Below are 21,513 nucleotides of genomic sequence, written 5' to 3' on the forward strand. Positions count from 1 at the left end.
ACATTTTTCCCTAAAGAGAGTCACAGAATATGACACTTCCTTCCCACACTTCTACAGGCATTCCGAAGGATTGGGGCTGCTGCCGAAAAAGCCTACATGAGTTGAAATCGTCCCATCTGGTCTTGGGACTGTAATTACCTGTGCTTCAGGGTTCAAGAGAGGTGGAAATCTAGTTGGTCTTTAAGGTGCGACTGAACCCACATCTTGCTGTTCTACTACAGACCAACATACCCACTTGAAACAAAGGTTCAAACTAGCACTCTGAACTGAATGCAGAAACAAACAAAGCTCGTGTAGATGTTTCAAAAACATAGTAAGGACCACAATTGAAACATTCTAGATGCCTAGAAAGTGTTACAAGTTGGAAACTAGTAATTTCCACCTATTCCTCCTTCCAGCTACAGACCGCCCCCTATGCTTTTTCTTGGAACAGCATTTCATGGAGATTAGTGGGCTGTAGTAAGAGCGGGCTGTTCTGCCATTGGAAAATTTCAGTCTGGAGCCAACCCCAGGCCAGAGATAATGTAAAATGTGGGCATTGGGTTGCCAACTCCAGGTTGAAAAATTCTTGGGAGATTGGGGGGTGGAGCTTCAGCGGGGTATAATTCCATAGAGGCCACTTTCCAAAACAGCCATCTTCTCCAGATCAGTTGTAATTCTGGGAAATCTCCAGGCCCACCTGAAGTTTGGCAACCTGCGTGGGCACCACTAACCCACAGCTCCTCCTATTACTCTACAATGGAAAATACATCCCATCCCATCAGCATCCATTTAAGCACTCCTGACCATTCGTTAGATAACGTTATGTCAATTGTTAATTGTATTTCTAAGGAATGTGCCCAGAATCAGTGGGGTGCTGCGTTAGGATCTAGAAGACCCAGGTTCAAATCTTCACTCTGTCCTGAAGCTGGGTGACCAACCTCTCTCTCTTGGCCTCCACTAAAAATAGAGGTGACCTTTGTCCAAGTCCGTCCCAATCTAGCCTACCTCACAGGGCTGTTGTGAAGATTAAAAGGCGGTAATCCAGTTTGGGCCATTCACTCATTCTCAGCCTCAACTCACTCACGCACACCGCCTGAAGCTTCTAAGAGAAAGTGCGGGATTAAAAAAAATAAATATGATTTATTTTTATCTAAATAGATATAAATAAACAAAGAGTTAAATTTTGCTTGGCCGAGGAAACCCGAGACTCCTGAAAAGCCTGCTAGAGAAGAACGCTGCGCATGAGGGCGGGGCTTAAGTTTAGAAAAAGGGCGGGGAAGGGGAAAGGTCACGTGGCTCCGCTCGCTCGCGCGTCTCCTCCTCCAGTTCTCGCGAGATGTTTATTTCCCCCCTTTCTCAGTGTTGCTCTCTGTTGTCGACGTCATTTGTCCGCGCCGCCTCGCACGCCGGTTGCTTCTCGGCTCGCTGTGTCACCGTCGCGCGCTTCCGTCTTCTCCTTTTCGGCTCCCCTCTTGAGCGGTTCCCGCCCGGCTGGTCCAGATGGAGTACCTCATCGGCATCCAAGGGCCGGACTTCGTGCTGGTGGCCGCCGACACCGTGGCCGCCTCCAGTATCGTCCACATGAAGCGCGGTCAGTCTGTGGGCCGCGGCCTTAGGGGTGGCTTGGTGGTCCGTTTCTCTTCCTCAGGAGCCTTTCCGTCCTCTCTTGGCAGGCGCAGGCATGGCCCGCCGCGCAGTGTCAGAATTTCGTTTTGTTTTCTTCTCAGGGCTGAAAGGGGGGCGCCGAAGGGGGGGGATTTCGGTGGGTGCTGGAAAACTGCGAGTCTTGAACTTCCCACATGACTCTGGTGCAGGAGTTCTGCTGTCCTCGTTGGCTGCCTTTTCCTTAAAGGGAAGGAGTAGTGTTACTTCTGTAAAATACTTTGGATCCCCCACGCGCCCTGTTATGGGTCTACACATGCATCAGGACAAGATAATGGGGTTCTGAATGGGCTGAACTGCTTCAAACTCTAGGTGTGTGTTAGTGAGTAATGTGTTAGTGCTTCCCAAGTAACGCTATTTGAAAAAAAAATACTGCATTTTTGGAAAAGTGTTCTAGACCAGTACTTTATTTATTTAGCTTATTTATGGCCCACTTTTCTCAGTGACACTCAAGCCGGATTACAGAGTAAAGAAAAAGAAAAAAATGTAATCATACCACATAAGACATCTAATGACCAATGCAGTAATATAGGAATACAACACTGAAAGAGCATATGGGCAACAAAGAGAACAGCCAACTGCTTGTGGCAAAAGTATTGTGTGAGCAATGGCATTTCAGGTTATAAGAGAATGCAGATGATACCTACACTATATACCAGCCAGATCATACCTATAATAATAGATAAGAATTGCTGCAAGCTGTGTTTATTGTGAATTTACAGGAAATTACTCGGGGGGAACTTTGAAAATGGTAATAGCTCTCTTGCCATCCAAAGTGGTACAGTCTGCTCTGCCACCTTAGCAGTATGATGCCTCACTGTCATTGCATTATGCTTCAGTATGGAAGTTGTTATTTATAGTCCATCTTTACACAGTGAAAGTGAAAAATAAAACAATCAACAGCTAGGACTGTCACTGCGCGAAGTACAATAATGAACAACAGATAAGACATTCAGTGAAAGATTCAGTTGTTGATAGAAGAGAGACTTTCCCCCTGAACTGCATGGTACTGAACAAAGCTGCTTGCCACAGCAACTAGTGTGTGGTGCAAAATGACCTAGATGCTACAGCACTTAGCCTGGCTGCCTGCTGCTGATTATTTTATTGCGATTGACAATGTGTTAGGTGCACACACAAGTCCAGCAAGATACTAGGTAGGGCAGGAATAAGTAAACATTTTTGTTATTGTTTAAAGTGCCATTGAGAGTTCAATTCTAAGTCTTTTTGCTCCAGTCTGATTGCCCAAGATTACATCACTAGTGAAAATGGAAAACTTCGCATGTTTCCCAGGTGTAAAGATTGCTGTTAGGAGGAGGAGGAAGCTGAAGTGAGAACGAAAGTGCAAGTGCATGAAATGCAGCGTGGTGCTTTGTGATTTCTGCTTTTGTATGTATATTAAGGGTGTTGTATGATGGCTTTATTGTTTTGTTTGGCTAGCTTAAGGGCTCTTCTGAGCAGAAGGGTAGGATTAAAATTTCTAAATATGAAGTGAAGCAATGACTTGTAAGTGATTTGCGGAGGCTTGAATTGCGCAAAGGCTCCTGAGGAACTCCAGGCAAAATCTCCCATAAGTCTTCCGTTATCATTTATTGAAACAGGTTTTTTGTACTAAACAGTGTGACCCAGATAGAAGGTGTCTTGTGGTAATTTAAAGACTGAGTTTTTATGCATGAGGTAGGTTCTCGCATGGCAGACATATATATGAGGTTATGAAGGGGAAAAATGAACTCCAAATGCCCCTCTGCAAATCTGCTGAGCAAAATGTAATGGTGGCAGATGATGACTTTGAATTAAAGTATGTGGTGGAGGAGGTGCAATTTGAAATGCACAGTATGTGTGCTTCCACACTTCTGGGAACTTCAATAGCTCTTCCATCTTTGCTGTTTCTCTTGCCATCTCTGTACTAAAAGGGGAGAGGGTGGAGAAACTCAGGATAAACAGGGTGTGCATATGTGGGGGGGGGAGTGTTGTGGAGTGGTGGGCCAAACTTTACTCAGATGCTGCCATTTCTGAAATATCAAAAATAGGGTTAGCTGGCACTCCATGATGGATTGCAGCAAAATACCCTGGGTGGATACAGGTGGGATAATAGTTGGCGCAAAGGATACTTATACTGTGGCTTATATAACATTGCTTAAGTATGTTTCAAGTGGCACTTTGCCTCATGACTCCCTCCAAAAATGCAGAGGGTGGCAACATCAACTTTCATGGGAAGGTTCATTCTATACTTGCTTCTTCTGAGAACAAGCAACGAAGGCTTTCATGGCGTTGTTTGTTTTGCTTCATATCATACTGATGTAATTTAAGCTGTTTAAGAGATGGAAGCTTCCTCTCCAAGCATTTTAAGAACTGCAAAAGTCTCTGTCAGTCCTGTTAACAGTCTGTAACATTTCTGAGGTGTTCCAGAGATGATTATTCAGCTTTATTTCATAAACAGAAAACAAAATATGTGTTCTGTAGCAGGAACCCTAAATGCAGAGAGCTGCTTTCCACAGAAGGCAGCAGTTACTCCTTTAATACTTTCTTTTTTGATTTGTGCAGATTGAGTGTAAAATAAGATTATGCAGTTATGAGTGGAACAAAAGTAGTATTTTTCACAGTTTAGTTTTGAGTACTACAGTTTTTGAATACTGATCCTTTTTATCCCATTCCCAAAGCATCTGTTTTCAAAATACTTCATTTCCTTAGCAAACTGTAACTATTTTCATTACCTCCCTCCCCACAAAGCTGAGCACTTTCTAAACTATAATTGGTATGTTTTAAACTGATTGATAACTGATATGTTCAGACTTTTTTCAATAACTTTTAGGAGGACTATTAGCAAAGAAATCTGTCTTGGTTGATCTAGTAAATATAAATACATGTGAAACTCTCTAAAGGTATGGCTGTTGGAGTATATGGATCTAAGTAACTTTTTAACATACTGATTCTGTAACTTCTCCATATTTGTCCATGGTTTGTTTGCAGTCTCATTTTCATAAGTTAATAAACTATTAATTTTGTGTTGGGGGGAGAGGGCGTAGGTCTCCTCTGCTCCTTTCTCTCCCCTTCTGTCTCATTATCTGAAGCTTCACAGTAGCTTACACTTATTTCTGATCGTAGTGTTATTTCTCTTCTTTTCCATTGGTCTAGATCATGACAAGATGTTCAAGATGAGTGAGAAGATCTTACTCCTATGTGTTGGAGAGGCTGGTGACACGGTCCAGTTTGCAGAATACATCCAGAAAAATGTCCAGCTCTACAAGATGAGGAATGGTGAGTGGAGGCTGTCCTCTCTTTGTCGGAGCTCCAGATGTTGAGGATTTTTTGGCAATGAGTTCTATACTTTATATGCTTACAAAATTGCAGGAAGTATGACTGGATTATACTCCAACATCCTACATGCATCTTTGTGGGATAGAAGCAGAGTATGTCTCTCGCCCACCATCCCAGTTGCCATGTCCGTTGTGTTTCTTCTCCCTTGTTCTAAATAACATTACAATAGGGCAGGTTCTTAAAAAAACTTTTTTTAAAAAAACCCTACACTCTTCTGAAGCTAGACTACACACCCTGAATGATCATGTAATGGGATTGTATCTCTTCAGACTGCAGGTCTCCCCTTTATTTGGGTTTTTAAAAAAATCTTCCTTGTTCTTAGAAATCACTATTCGAAGGTTAGATTGAAATTTTCCTGAAATAGTAGCCTTCTAAATGAAAGGATATTTAAGAACAACAAAGCAGGTACTCAGTCAAAGATGGGACCACGTATTTTTCTAACTGGATACAGTCTCAGCATACCATACTAAGTTACTTCGGATATGTATTTTGATTCTGAAGCATTTTATAGATCTGTGTAGTTCTGATCCATAGCCCACATTTGCCGGATCACAGCTAAGTGAATCTGTTCAGTCCCACCTTCTGAACAGGGCTGGAAATTATTTCAAGTGCTGGCTTTGGACAGAGATGCTCAAAGAATAAATAAGAACACGCTTTTAGCTGCCAAATGGAAAGGGCTGGGTTTTGTTGCTGGTTTCTGTTCTGTTTCTGGCCCTGGATTGTACTTACATCAGGAAATGAAAGAAATACTTGCTTTTGTGCTGTACACCTATAGCTTTGTGAATATGTTCATTTCTTGACAATAGGGTATGAGCTGTCGCCAACTGCAGCTGCCAACTTCACGCGTCGGAATCTGGCTGACTATCTGCGGAGCAGGGTAAGCGAGGCACAAGCAGTACCTGCTATTTTCTCACACAGTGAGTTAGGTCTGGCTTTTACAGCCCATGTCTAAAAACTGGTTTCAGCAGCCTCTGTTTACTTACACTCTAGCTATGTTGGCAGCCCTGAAATCCTGTCCTTAAAAGTTGAGCTTCTCAGGAAGCTTGATGCTTCAGTCACTACAATATTCTGTGTGTCTTTTCTCTGTACTCTCTCCTTCTTAATAACAACTGGATGAGGGTGAGCAAATGCAGTCATAATAATGGAATGAGGGGCACAAAATCCAGCCGAAACAGAAGTGGTATGTATTAAGAATAAAGCTAAGACAGGAATAAGTATACGGCCTGTTCTGGATATACTCATTCTGAAAGAATAGGGTTGCAATCTGGAGGGATGGCCCTGGATTCTTGTATGTTGGTTAAGCAGCTCTTCTGGCCACTGTCACATGAGCCTTAGCATTGAGACTGGACTAATGTAACAAACTCTATAAGGAGCTGCCCTTGAAGATGGTCTGAGAAATGTCACGATTCCAAAGACAACTGCCAAGATGTTCTGTTGGAGCTTGCTGTAGTGCACATGCCACACTTCCTGTATTTTCTGAGCTCAGTTGAAATTAACTCGTGAAGTCTTTAGTGGATTGGCCTTAAAGCATCTGACAGACTGCATTGTGCCCACTGTTCTTGTCTATTGACTGAGGTCAGCCATGTGGTTCCTCTTGTAGGAATCCACTATCTCAGGCTCGTTTTAGTGGTGGTGGGGCACTCCTGCACTATAAAAGTCCCTTCCTTGCAAACTTTTTAGCCCCCTCAGTAAAGACTTTCTGGCAGTATCTAAAGACTGATTTGTTCAGAAAACCTGCAAGCAGAAATATTCCGTTCCTGGTCTTTATTAGTTGGAGTTGCTGCTAATTTTAGATACAGTCAGTTTATTCCATTGTATGTTCTTGGTTAAGTGCGTTGCACCCACACTGAACTAAGATGGGCTTATTTTGGTTACTCTGGTCTCCTTTGGAAAGCAAAAAGTGCATTTGGGTTCTCTTCTTTTTCTTGCAGTGGCTGATTGCGACACTATTTTCTCCAGCTCCTTTCACTGTGATTCTTTTGGGTCTCTCGCTCTTTTTTTCATAAGCATGTGCATACACATGACTGAATGCTGCAGGGCAGAAAACACAGTGTAAAAATGGAAATGGCATGTGATCGGCCAAGTTTGCCTCTTATTGGGGAAAGGCTGCTTTTAAAAAAAGAAAGAAAGAAACAGCATTTTGGCAGCAGGAAATGGTGAAGAGGTGATCAGTTTGGTCCCAGGGTATGGTAACAGTGATAGGAGACCTTCTGGTAGTACTCCTGTGTAAACTGCTTACATTTCCACAAGGGCAGGATATGAATGCAGTGTAAAAAAATGGAGGAACTGATGGGTTAAGTATTTTCTTTTCCTACAGAGGATAAGGCATAGGTTGTCTATAGATAAACGATTTAGATGTGGCAGTATAGGGATGGTTTCTCTGAATATACAGTATTGTGGTACAAAGTGAAGCTACTGTGTAGTAGTTAGTTTCAGACTAGGGATCCCCTGCTCTGCCATCGAAGCTTTCTGGGTGACCTGGGGCTAGTTGGACTCTTTCGTGGAACCCCTGATGATGTCCTGTGCAACCTCAAGGTTCTGTAGAACCCTGGTTGGGAAACACTGCTCTAGATAGAAGCATCTTGATTAGAAGAGGTAGGAAAGATCACTGCCTGATATCCTGTTTTCCTCTAACTGATGACTGACTTGTATAGTACCTTCCTTGGAAGGATCATTTCAAACACATTCCCACCCTCATTTTCTGAATATTTGAAGCCTCTCCCTTTTCAAAACTTTACATTTTTTTTATTTTTAGTTCTGGGAGCTTTAGCTGATTTTGTTTTCCTTTTTCAATCTCTTGATCCTTTAATAATCCATGGCATTTCAGGCTTTGATTAGACCTAGTGAGGATGCTTAACAGTGACAGGCATTTTGGAAGAACGGGGGCACGGGTAGCAACATTAGGCTGCTGAAGCAAAATAGTTCAGTGGCTCTACAGAGCTCTGACTTTGCAGAAGCTCATGTTGAAATAAATGCTGTTAGTCTTCAAGATGCCACTGGACTTTTGTTTGTTATGCAGTGTCATTCTGCTGTCCCTGCAGTGCTATGGCTGGTGAAGGCATACAGATGCATATTCAGCTTTTGGGTTTGCTTTGTGCAGCATCCCCCCCCTCCAGTTTTATATTCTTAGCTGTCAGAAATAATCAACTGGTTATTCTCTCATACAGCCCCCGCAGTCCAACACTTCCAGGCTGAATTAGCATCCCTTTATTCTTGCAGTTGCTTCTGGTTTGCCCTCATGCAGTTTGACCACTTGAGGTTTTATTTCTTACTAATGCCTTGGGCTGCTCACTAAGAGTTTTTTCATATGTTCATATGGATACAGCCAAAGTTGGGGAGTACCCAATCAACATAGCAGAAATGGAGGAAAATAAGGGAATGTGTGTGAGAGGAAGCAAGGCCTGAAATGTCATATCACGGCTATAGATCTGTTTAATTAGAGGGCTGCAGCCTACATTTTGGCTTGTAAGCACCAGTTTTCACATATAAATAAACATAACGTTTCCCAATGGAGGAAAGCAAAACAGTGGGGCAGTAGCTGAATAGATCAGATGTACATCCCTTCTTGTAAACTGGTACAGGCTTGTAAACACCCAATGATCATGCTCTTGCTTTAGTTATCTACAAATCAAATGCAAGTCGAATGCCCCCCTCATAGTCTGTAATGTGTATCTTTGTTACCAGTCTTTGCCTTCCTGCCTCCTCCAGTTTCTCTTGCATGCATACAGCATCCATTTTTTTAACCCTTTAACTATTTCACTTGTGCTGCTGTCTCGTTCTTTCTCAGGGTCTATTTTCTCTCTCTGTCCTGCCTTCCCAACTGACTCACATGTTCATACCAAGTGTTCACTGTAAGCACAGTACAAGAGCCTTTAAATTTAGAGCTGAAGGTGTTGACAGACTGTAATGAAATGTGAAATGTGATGGCCCAGTTCTGCACATCTTGTGATCTGCCCAGCCAAATGCAACCCACTCACCCGCCAAAAGATTAGCAGCCCCCCCCCCCCTTTGCACAGTAAAATCTGGAGATTTGTGTGCTGGTCAGTTGTGTGTTAGGCAGTTCTTGGAGTTTGCAGTGTTGCTAGTGAACTTTTCAGCTTTGGAAAGCAAAGGAACCCCGCCCCCTCAAACTGGAACCAGCAATAGGCAGGAAAATGGATTAACTTCCTTTTTTAGAAAATTGAGATAATGCCTTCAGTTCTCATACAAATGTGCGGATTCTGTTTAATCAATCTGCAAACCGTTTAATAGAGCAAAGCTGTTTGATGTGGTGAGCCGAACAAGCTCCTTTTTGTGGAAAAGGAACATGAAGGCTTTGAGTAAATATCATACCAAGCTGAACTGTGCGTATGCAGGGACCAAATCAATTACCGAGTCTTTCATGGTCCTATCACAAGGAACTGCTAAGAGGCCACTTTCTCAGCTCTTTTCTGGCACAGGACCAACAAATGCTTGCTTTCCTTCTCCTACCTGTCCTCCACCAGGTACTGAACACAACTGAGATGCAGCTCTCACTTTGCAGCAGGAGCCTGTCTAGGTATGAAGTATTGCTTGACTATCTAATATGTACCACCATCTGGCCATAGTGGGATAGTCCGTAATGGTCCCTCCCGTGTAGGTGACAGTCTTGTTTTTAAAACTGTGTCATCGGGTCAGCTGATAGCAAAGAAAGGAACAAGGCATGTTTGCTCCCTAATCTATACATGTCCACATATATGCATTGCAAGCCAGAACCTGTTGAAAAGATCCCACTGAAGTGTGACTTCACCACCTCCTCCATTCCATTCCCCCCCCCATGCTGCTTCTGGAGGTCTCCCATCTTCCAGGATCAGTATTTCGGTGGCATCTTAGATTGCTGGAGGAGGCACGGAATTCATGTTTCAGTGCACAGAGTCCATCTGTGCAAAAATCTTTTTGTCAGGATTCATTTCTGTGTGTCTCTCCTCTCTAGCGCTGTTCACAAGTTACAGTGAATGCATGTACAATCCATGTACAGGGATTCTTTGTGTGTGTATCAAGTAGTCCTCATGTTACAGTCAACAAGTGTATAGCTGAACATGTGATACAAACCTCACATTAATCCTGGTACTGGTCCGCAGATTCATATGTAAAGTGAGTGTGCTTTGGCTCTATCTTACACACAAATGTATGCACAGGCAGGGTGTACATGTGTTCATTGCAACATGAGAACAGGGCTTCCGACTTGTATTAATTGAGAAACAGCTCCTTCCTTACACTGACTAGTCTGTAACCAGACTTTCAATATCATCGATGTGTGTGTAAAACTGGCATAGCACTGAATATAAATACTTCATCCAAGTAGCGTGGAATTTGATTTCATTCTTTCATAACAGTGATAGTTTGTGTTTCTAAGTAATTTTTTCTCCATGGCACTTCTGTAAAATTGGTGCTTGGAATGCTTGGTTGTTTGGGAGAAATTATCAACTGTGAGTCTGACAAATCCATTTTCCGGGGTATAGTACTTTCTACATCTTGGTCTAGAAGAAGACAGTAGTATCAAGGATTTCATGGCTTTTTGGGGTGAGATGTGTGTGTGTCTACAGGAATACTGTGCATCCTTTTTTCCTTAATCGTCTATCGAGAGGACATCTGGATTTTTTGTTTTCCACTTCTGAAAATCATCTGGAGTTTCTTCTTCATCAGATCCTTGCTTTGTTGAGTAGTGCCACTTTCGAATAGGAGCATCACTCTGCAAGGTCATGTGACCTTTGTAGCAGATGGCCCAGGTGCCACTGGCTTGGAGCGTCCCTCACTAACGAGGGCAATTTAACATGCTGCTTTGGCAAAGGGGTTAGCAGGATGCGACACGATGGGACGACTGTCTGCTTCCTCTCCGTGCCAGGTCCCTTGAGGCCTGATCCTGCCTGCTCTTCTTTCCTCCACCCCCTACCCCAGTGCCCGGCTATGCCTTCTAGCTCACCTGCTCCAGATGGGCCACGCAGCAGGGAGGACACTGGCAGAAGCAGATGTGTTTATTTACCGGAGATGAAATGTTGCGCTCTTGCAGATGGCAGCGCCCTCCAGCAAATGATGCACTTTGACACCATGGTCGTGCCACTTGGCAGAAGGCGGGATAGGGAGATGGGGGGGGGCTCTTTTGAATATCTCCTAGACTACATTTGCATGAAAGGCAAAGACACTTTCAAAGTGAGTCTGTAACTGTTCCATAGGGAATGTTCTTCTCCTGGTCATTCTTTCATTCCGAAGCTGCTTGTTTGATTCTTTTCAAAAAGGTGTGGGTGGGTGGGAGTAACATTTTCTAGTACTTAGAAGCATTTTTTTGCATGTAGAACAGTGCACACGTTGCTCACCAAATTTATTTTATTCTTAGAACATATAGCCTTCTTTTCACAAGCTGGCCAAGTAAACCAAACAGAAGCACTTACAAACAATAAGCAAAGTTACTAATTAAACAGTGAAGATGAGAGGCTGATGAAAATAAGATTCAGAAGACCAGTATCTCACCACCAGCTACCAAAGACCTCTCTGGATTATGTAAAGAGATGAGTCCGTGCATTTCAGCATTCTGAACAATGACCAAGAAATCCTTGCCACTTAGAGGCCAGCCTGTCCTCTATAAATTGGCACCAGAAGCAGGGCCTCCCCAGATCCTATTAAAATTGTGAAGAGGTTCTTCCCCCACCTCTGGTGTCTTCAACATTCTGCAATGTTTTCTATGGAAGGCTTGGATCAATTGATAGGCTATAATTATGAGTTTTTGTCATTTTCTCAGCTGAGGTCCAGGTATGACTTGTGAGCTTTTGCTGAATGGCAGTATTTACAACTACAACATTTTTGGTATCCCAGTATGGCCCTGCAGTGTTGAGTGTTTCAGAGTCTCTCCACTTTTGGAAAACTCTCAGTGAATCAATGCAAAAAATGAAACCTACAATATTTGTGTTTAAATATTCGGTGTCAGTTAATAAGTATGATAAGCGGCGTCTTAGGAACAACTGGACCAAGGAGTTAGATCACCCAGTCTTGACAAAGCAATGAGAAACGGCCTTAAATGATCTATCTGTTGCTTCCATGGATCTTAAGCTACAACTTATTCAGCAAAAAATTATGTTTAGGGTCTATTGGGCACCGTAGCACCTTTTTAGTAATGACTAAGTACAGGGTATGCTGCCGTTGTAACTTATGGGACATGTCTCTTAAGTATATGTTTGGGTATGTCCAGTTATTCAATCTTTTGATGAGGAAATTGTTATTCATATTAAATAATATCAATGGCATTATGGCAAATTGTTGCCAAAATTACTTTAATGTTGTAAAATTTATCTTGATATCAAAATATGCTGCTACTCCTGTTCTAACTATACAGTACTCTTTCTGGTTTCTGTCCAAATAATGTGCTTTTTGTTTACTACAAAGTTTGTTTTTCAATGTCAACTTTTCCCCTGCCCCTCAGATTGCCAAATTTAAGATACATGTGCTAAGATTAAAGTAACATAGGATGCAGTAATATTCCGCTTTCTCTTAAGCACTGGATATATATGCACTTTTGCTTGTAGAAAACTAAGGCCTTTATACTTTAAAATTCCATAAGCATGCTCTAAAATAAGTTTAGGTTTGCTAAGGAAGTCAGTATTGCATATAGTTGAACCCTCCTCCTGCAAGTGTCCCCCCCCCCCAGCTTCAGAACTTTTGGATATTTTACATCTCTGGCAGGGGTGGGGCTTGAATAGGAAGTCCGTTCTGTCCAGTAGCAGTGCTAGGTCTGGTGGTGGTGGTGGTGGTGAGAGTAGCCCCTATGTTGCTGCTAACCCAAGCATATGATTTGAATCACAAGATTTTTAAATAATAGGTTCTTAACCATTTGCCCCAAGGCTCGGAAATCAGATGGGCAAAGTCCTCTCTTTCTGTGGCTGAAAGAGAAGATGCTATAAAACAGGGTAGCTGACAAAGAGGGGGCTGTAAATGCCAGCAACATTATCTCTCTTAAGAGACACACATCTGTTTGTTTCAATACTTGGAAGCTTAACCAGTTGTTCATGGGTGAGGGTAGGAATTTTTCTTCCCAGTCTCACTGACTGAGAAAAATTAATGGGATGGATCTTAACATGCTCTTCTGTTGGTTTAGTGGCACTTCCACTGCAGCCCCCCCCCCCCACACACACACACACTTTGCCCGCCTACACTTGTTTGCAAGAGGATGTCTTGTGATTCCCAGGAGAGAATTTTATATGGGCTTAGAGGGGTGGTCTATGGGAAAATACTATTTTCACTTGCTTTGCTTTTGCTCATGGTAATTTTGTATCCAACTCAATAATTTTTAAAAACAACAACAACAAAGAACTGGAATATGGCACCAACTTAGCCCTTCAGGGCTCAAGTTGCAGTTCATGAGAACAGAAAGAACCAAATTGTCTATGGAGATGGAGAAGCTATTTGTGAGTAACGAGTAAGAGCTAGGATTTGGAAAGATGTGCTAGAAGTGAGTGATATGTACTTACTTAGGGAGAATGCTGCCACCACTCCATTCACATCACTGCTGTGTGCTGCAGCCACAACATGCATTGTGAGTCTCCGTTTGCAGTGTAGCATGACTCTATTTTTTTTTGCTGTTTATAAAGCTAAAAGTTGCAAATACTGCAATCTAAACTGTTTATTGCAAACAGGATTAGAACTTCCTTTGAAATTTAGGAATAGACATACTCTAAACATCTCTCAAAATCTGGTAGAACCCAGTAGGTTGTTGCCAGTTTTTCCTTATTCTTCATGAAAATGGAAAGACGCATGCACGTGATTTGCCAAAGAAGCCCATCCTGCTTTAGTGGTTCCAGATTAACGACATAAGCGTGAAAAGGTGTAGTCTTCCATCCCCTGTACCAGACTGGAAGCTTTTACTGGCACAGGCTCCATGTCCTTACTGTAGGAATCTCACCATCTGATGGAGCGCCGCTTCTTTTAAGTAGGAACTCTCTCTGTCTCCATCTGCCTCAGCATCTAGGCCAAAAGGCAAAGACCTCCATTTCCTTAAAGTGAATAATAAAAATGAATGTGTTTTGGTATCAGCTTAAATGTGCAGCAAAACCTCTTTTTGTATGTGTGAGCGAGTCACGCTACCTAGATTTAATTCTTCTGTCTTGATTGGGAGATGCCTACAGAAAGTGATCCATATCTGAAGAACTACAAATTGGACTGCAGTCTTTGTTCTCTAGGCATGTTGTGTTTGTTGCTTAAAATTTCACTGTCATGGGGATGATAGATGGGGCACTGAACCCCTCCCTTCACTTTTCCCATTGACTGGAAACCTTATCCAGCTGCTTCTCTGGCTTCTGAAACTTTGAATTTGTTACCAGTCTGTTCCTAAGTCTGTTTTTAGACATGTGAAAGAAACTTTTCAATGAAAACTGAGCTTCTTAGCTGAATCTTGCAGTGTATATCATGTTCCGATTTTTCTGTGCTCGTGGCACATTTATTTACTTCACCTGTATCCCAATTTTGTTTTCATTGGGGACCCAACATTCTCTCCTCTGTTTTATCCTCACAACAATCCAATGAGGTAGGGTAGGCTGAGTGTGTGTGACTGGCCCAAGGTCATCCATGGAGTAAGTATCCATGGCAGAGTAGGAATTTGAATCTGGGTCTTCTAGATCTTAGAATGACACTCTTAACCACTCTGGCTCTCACATACTTGGTCTTGGTGGTGATCTCTCAAAAGTTTTCTAGTCTGGGTCAAATTTGGGGTGGGGGAGGGTGGTCTGTGCAGCCCCACAAGTAGGTGGCTGAACTCTTCCCCTCATTCACCTGGTTACATTAGCTGTGCATTCTACATTTCCAGTGTTCCCTAAGGAATTGTAGAAATCTGGATCCTCAGTCCTACTTGGCCTGAAAGAATCTTCAGGTGAGGTTCTGAAAAATCACATAAGATCCTGTCCTTTGTTTATTGAAATTAATGAGTGTGTGAATTTCTAATGCATATTTGTGAATTTTGTCAGTTATAAAGTTTTCCCCCTCCCCTTTTCCAAATCTCCCCCTGTGGGGGGAGCAGCATGTGTAAAGGTGTTGAGTTCTCGCTCCTCAAAAGCTTTTGCACTCTCCTGCCAGGTGCCTGCTGAGATCAGAACTCCCTGTGTTAAATGGCCCTGTGGGAAGCATACAGCAATTTTCTACCTCCTTCCTTTGACTTCATTTGTCATGGCCTGGCTGACTTATTCCAGCCCAGACTGAAGCTGGAACAGTTGCTCTTCCTAAAACAGATTTTATGTTAACACTCCACTGGTGTTCCCAGGAAATCTAATCTGTATTTATACATTATTCCACTGCAGTCTTTAAACTTGTGATATTGTCCCATCTCTTCTTCACTTTGGCATAAATAGCAGTAACATGTATTTTTTTTAAATTATCTAATCCTAAAAGTTCAAGACTTCATCTCATGGAACTGTCTGATTAACTCTCTCATAGCAGTATCAAAATTGCTCGTCTCCTTTCACATGACATCCAAAATATGACACACACACACACACACACCTAAACTCTCAAAGGGAATCATTTGTATAGCCTTCCCTCACCTGAAGGATATTAGACATTCTAAATATTTGTGCTGCTCCCGCACCATTTAGTACATCTGTAGTCCGAGATGGCATGCTTGCTAGAAAACCATGCTGTTCTTCTTGAGCTTCAGTTGGCAGATGGGGAAACCAGATTCAAAGCCCACCTCTGGGATACAGTTAGGAACTTGCCAAAAAGTATCTCACGCTGCCTTTTCTTTGAAAGCTTCAGCTACTTCTGATTATGTATTGAAGCAGGAACACTCTTATTCTCCCACTTATTCTCCCTCTCCTGGCAGTATGGGGGAATGTTCTGCCCAACAGGACCCTTTCGTGGGTCATGTTAAGTGTGCCACATAGCAATAAGAGCTTCTTCCAAAATGGTGCCCTCTGGAGGGTGGGCCGGCAGTGATCTTTCACCTTTCTAGAGTATTCTTATGTCTGAGGATGCAATAATACGATTTTGGGGTGGGGGCGGGGGTAGCCACTTGTTCGAACACCTTTGCTGGATAAAACTTGCCCTAAACAGGCAACTGGCAGAGTTGATCCTCTTTTCCCTCAAGCTGCTGCAAGTGGCTAATAGAGGAATGAGTGGGAAAGTAGGCTAGTAAAAACTGGGGCAATGAACTTCTCATTTACTGCTTTGCAAGACTGACACCTGGGCCCAGGACAGATGATACAATGCCAGATGACTATGCCATGGTTTTTATTTACTTCATTTATACCCTGCCTTTCTCCCCAGGAGGAGCTAGTGTTCTCTCCTCCTCCAGTGTTCTCCATCTTCTCACAACAGTCCTGTGAGGCTAGTTAGGCTGAATGTGTGTGATGTCAGGGCTTGCCGCCGCTGCCGCTGGGCGTGGCATTGGGCGGTCTGCTCCTGACGTCATAGGGGGGCCAGGGATGCTGCAGGACCCTGCTCTGTGAAAGGAGGGGCGGTATACCTCACCCAGACTCCCTCTCAGTCCACTCACTGGCCTGCTCAACCTGGCCTGCTTGCCCCCTGTGTCCTTCTTCATCCCCTCCTTCCAGAACTCTCCTCCAAACCTCCACTCCTGCATTGCACCGCTCTCCCTCCACATTATCACTCCTTACTCACATCCACCACCACAGGGCTCTTCCCAGCCAGCTTTTATAGGGCTTCCTTCTACTGCCCCACCCCTCTTCCAGCCCAGTCTTGGGCTGCACCAAGCAGTTGCAGCTGGGGTAGCTGATCTGGCCCCACTGACCAGCACCAGCTGTGCCTTGTTCCCTGGCTGCCCAGCCTCCCTGCCTTGGCTGATTGCTGAAGGCCTGTCCAGCTGCAGTCCCCTGGCTAGCAGCTCGGCCTCCCTGGCTGAGCTGATGGCTGAAGGTGGGTCCAGCTGCGGCTCCTTGGCTGGTTGCCCAGGACTTCCTGCAGAGTGCCTCCAATAGCCCCACCTGGAGTGGCTTGGCTTTTGGCAACTCCTGGGCCAGGCTACTATTTTCTAGCTGGGGCGTGGCTTTGGGCTGTTGGGGCTGCTGCTGCTTCTCCTCCTTAGGTAAGGTCTTTGGGTGGGTGACTGCTGGGCCCCCAATCCCTCTGCCCTTGCCCCCTTCTGCCTTGCTTAGTCCCCTTTCCTTCCCCAGGGGAGTGGGACTCGCTGGCTTCTCTCTGTCTCCCCCTGACTCCTGAGGCCCTGGGCCTTTGCCTCTTGCCCCTGGCGCCGGCAGGTTCTGGCTCCATTTGCCCGTGGGAGGGGATGACCTGCTGTCCCCAGGCTGCCCCCTCTGCTTGCCAGTCAGACCGGTTGACCTACTGCCTGCTGGCTGACCGGTTGACCTGCTGGCTGCTGGCTGCCCCCTCTGTTTGCCCGTCAGCCCGGTTGACCTGCTGTTCCCTCTTGTCAAGTCTGGGGGCTGGGGCTCAGACCCCGGACATGTGACTGCCCCAAGGTAACCCAGAAAGCTGCTGTGGTGGAGAGCTGAACCCGAGGCAAATGCCTCCTCTCTGGTGTAGACATTCTTCTACTAACTAGTTTCAGTCCTGAAAACAGCTGCTTCATGTGAAGCCTTGCTGGATTGGATCTGCAAGTCCACCTCATCCAACATCCTTCCCCCCACCCCCCATGGCCAGCCAGATGTTTTTGAGGAAGCACACAAGCAGAGGGAGAATGCTCTGTTATCTGTCTTCTCTGGCCACAATTGCTACATTCAGGTCTTGATTATCCTCTGTGAGCATCTATGCTAACATTTTCCCCCAATTGTAGGACAAACCAATCTGTAAATGTGCGTCAAACCATGGTCTCAAGTTATGATTTGATCTTCACCTTCAAAAATGAAAGGGGCCAGCGGTGGTTCTGATACTTGTTTAAGAAGCAAGGGAGGAGTCAGGTGTCTGCACCCAGCCACAGTGCCTCAATGCTTCTCCTTGTAGCCATCAGTGGGAACATGGAACAGAAACCCCAAACAGAAATAAGACTCAACAGTTTAATGTATTGCATGTTCAGAAGACCACGTTCTAGTCATTGTGAGCGAAGCAGGGTGGTGGTGGTGGTGGTGGTGAATTTTTACCCTGCTTTGATTAAATATTTGGCAGTGGCAAGCAGGTACAGGGCCAGTCAACCGCTAGCAGAGCCTGCAAGTGGAAGTGGTGGGTGGTTTCTCCTAGTCCTTCCCATCCACATGTGTCCCAGTACTTCTGGCAACTTTCTAGATTCAAAAGAGGTTGTGGTGGGACGTGGAACATGGAGGAAACCTAACATCTGCCAGAACTTTTTCATTGGCAAGTTGCTTGGTTGCAACCCAAGATTTCTTTCTGAGCAAGAGTCAACCTGTAGGGTTGTCAGTGAGTTGCCCATTCCTGCTCAAAAGCATCAAGCTGAATATGTGGAAAGCTGTCATGTGCATGAGTTGTTAAAGGAGGGGATATGTTCAGCTTTGTCGATGGGGAGGCTGTGTTGTGTGGGATCTGTGGCATTAAAATTTCATCCACCAAATTGAGTTCTTTTCAGTGCTGATTATGTTTAAATAGTGACTTTCCCCCAAATCTGGCACACAGTTGCACCCCGATTTAAGTCGACCATTCCGTACTCGTGCCCCTTGCTGCTTTGTCTGGCTTGAGTTTGCTTATCTGTGAATCTGGCTTTGTATGAACACTGTGCTTTTGCAGTTACGCTGTTTGCAGTGCTTCATATTTATAGCTCTTTGCTTCTCTTGTAGCCTGTAATTCTGTGATATCTGTGCTTATCTGGTTGGAAATGAAGATGTGAAGGCCCAGGAAAAAACAAACGTGGAGGGCTAGGGACACAAATGGGGAGCTTTTCCTTTTTTGGAGCATTTTTCTAGTAGAAAGAGTAGAAATTTGAGTGAGCATTTAAATGCATACAGAATATTTTCTCCTTTGGAATGAGTGAAATTCTTTAAGAAAGCATTTTAACTCACTGTATTATTTATGTAAAACAGTCTATAGAATTTGATACTGATAATTTAGTTTATTCTGTAAACATATAACAATATTTTAAAAATTTAAATGCAACTGCTTTTATCCACAATATGCTGTGCTATGTATGCCATACTATTGAAGAGTTTGTTGTTAAATATAAAATATATCTCAATATCAACATGTGCTGCTTGTCCTGTTAAGACTTCATATGATTGCAGTCACATAATATACTTTGTTTACTACAAAAATTGTTTTCAGTTTTCAACTTTCATTTTTTCCTGGCCCTTGTTGACAAAACCTTGTTCTAAGGTCGCCTGGGTTACAGCAGTTTGCAATGTGCTCCTCATTATTGGTCACTTTCAGTTTTGCTTATAGAAAAAAGTTCTTATTTTTAATTCTGTAAATATGCTGAATACTGCAGAGTATAAATGAAAGTTACAAGTTGTACATTTAATGCTAAAGGAGCAAAATATGTTGAGGTTTGATAAAGTATTGCATATATGGCAATTTTCCCCCTGAAGTTTCTGTTTTTTCCCCATAGCGTCACATTTCCTGGAAAGTTTACATCCCTAGATGAACATCGTGTCCCACGTAAATGCTGGCAGTGGACTGACTGCATGCATTGATACTGGCTGGTAGTGTGTACAGTACACAGTTGCTTTTTCGTGATGTTCATTGTATAGTTCTCATGTTATATTCAGTACAGTAGAATGTGAGACTTAATCCCCTCATTTATTCAGGTATCGGTCCCCAGTTTAATTTGTAAAGTGAATGAGTGTTGGCTCTTCCTTACGTACAGACATATGCACGTCCATGCAGTGCATTCCCTGTAACATGTAAACAATGCTAAGGAATTGCTAGGTTAGGGCTATGTGTGTTTTGTGCAATTGTGCTAAGCAAGCGTATCTTAGGGTGGAATCTAGTATGGAATTCAGTATCCTGGGAATCTCCTCTTTCCTTCTTTTCTTTTCCGACTAGAAATTTTTGTGGCTTCAAAGGCTGGTCTCAGCCTAGCTTGTGGTTGTCCAACACTTAAAATTTTATTTTATTCTTACTAACATTTTCAATGTCACAGCTTTTCCAGAGCTCTCTCAGCCCCACCCACCTCACAGGGTGATTGTTGTGGGGATAATAACAACATACTTGGTAAACCACTCTGAGTGGGTGTTAAGTTGTCCTGAAGGGCAGTATATAAATCGAATGTTGTTGTTGGTATTAAAGTTGGGGGAGTAAATATCAAGTGCTCCTTTATCATTTCAGTGCTGTTTATAGCCACTGACCTAAAAGCTGAGCAATTGTGTAGAATAGCCTATGCCGTTTTCCACAAACTTCTTGGTGTAAAAGTTCTAGTGATTTAAACCTGGAAAATTCATCTACTGCGTCTAGCTCAGCATTGCCAGCTGTGACTAGCTGCTGTTCTCCAGGGCGAACTGAGGGGAAAAAAAGGTTTGTCCTGCCATCCACTGCTTGGAATGCCAGGGCTGGAACATGGTACCCTTTAGCCTGGAAAGCATGCACACTGGTGCCAAGTTGCCAACCCATTCCCTCTCATCTTATGAGAGGAAAGGATCTAGAATATTCATGAAGAAACATGGTCCCTATTCTCCCCTCTCCACCCCTCCCACCCCACCCCACCCCTCTCTTTCTCTGCCACTGAGATACTTGCCTGGTATTGTATGTCGATGCACCGATTTCTGCAGCTTCCCACATGTCTCTCTTTGTGCTTAGATCTGCTTTTCTCCTGGTCAAAAGTCAGTGAATTTGACCTTTATCCTGCATGCCTCTTCCTGGAAATCTGCAATCATCTCTTGCTATTGAGGAGTGACCTGTATTGATAAACTTTGAGATGGCCTGATGTAGCGCCTTGAATCTTTTAATATTCGTATTGGGTACCACTGCTGTATTTGATTAGCAAGTGAAATTGGCAGAGAAACAGATTATTGTGTTAACTGCTGGGTATAATAAGGCATCTGTGCCATGTTGCCTTTGAAGTCATTAAATTTGGAAGCACTTCTAATTACAGCAGGGGAATACAGTTCCTTAGCAAGACAAAGATAGGGAAGGCCTGGAGCTGGTGCTAGGGACCATTTTAGTAAGCTGTGCTCTTAGGTTGGTGCATGCATCCTATAATGAAAGGAGTGGGGGGGGGTTAAACTTAGAAGCCCACAGAATTATGGATGGGGTGTGTTTGGAGGGGGAACATTTTCCCCTCTTTGAAGAATTTGGGGTCTCCCAGTTAAGTCAACTGGTTCAAGAGCAACTGAAGAAATCCAGAGCATCTTTAATGTGTTTGCTACCCTAAAAGATGGTGAAAGCAACACACAGACAGACAGAACATAGTATCCTCATAACAGCACTGTGAGCATAAGTGCATTGAATAGTTCTCACGTTACATTCAGTGCCATAGAATGTGAAACTCAATCCCCTCATTTATTCAGGTATTGGTCCCCAGTTTAATTTGTAAAAGGAGTGAGCATTGGCTCTTCTTACATATAGTGGGGCTGTCACTGTCCCAACATTACTTCTTAACCAGGGGTGGTGGTGGTGGTGGTGGGTAATGGGTAATTACATGGTTTAAAAATCCTTTGAACATTGTACCAAGTTCACCCTTTTAATGGTCACTCATGACCAAAC

At 43.6% G+C, this 21,513-nt stretch overlaps 1 protein-coding gene across 1 annotated transcript in view; it reads left to right on the forward strand.

Moving 5' to 3' along the window:
- Nucleotides 1–1,362: 1,362 nt before the first annotated feature.
- Nucleotides 1,363–21,513, forward strand: part of PSMB2 (proteasome 20S subunit beta 2) — a 33,153-nt gene continuing 13,002 nt past the window's right edge. Inside the window, exons 1-3 of the mRNA XM_054998696.1 lie at nucleotides 1,363–1,573; nucleotides 4,777–4,899; nucleotides 5,766–5,836. Coding sequence (XP_054854671.1) covers nucleotides 1,483–1,573; nucleotides 4,777–4,899; nucleotides 5,766–5,836 — 285 coding nt within the window. The 5' untranslated portion in view covers nucleotides 1,363–1,482. The remainder of the gene's footprint in view (nucleotides 1,574–4,776; nucleotides 4,900–5,765; nucleotides 5,837–21,513) is intronic.

This window comes from Eublepharis macularius, chromosome 15 (genome assembly GCF_028583425.1).
Source record: "Eublepharis macularius isolate TG4126 chromosome 15, MPM_Emac_v1.0, whole genome shotgun sequence".
NCBI classification, from domain to species: Eukaryota; Metazoa; Chordata; class Lepidosauria; order Squamata; family Eublepharidae; genus Eublepharis; species Eublepharis macularius.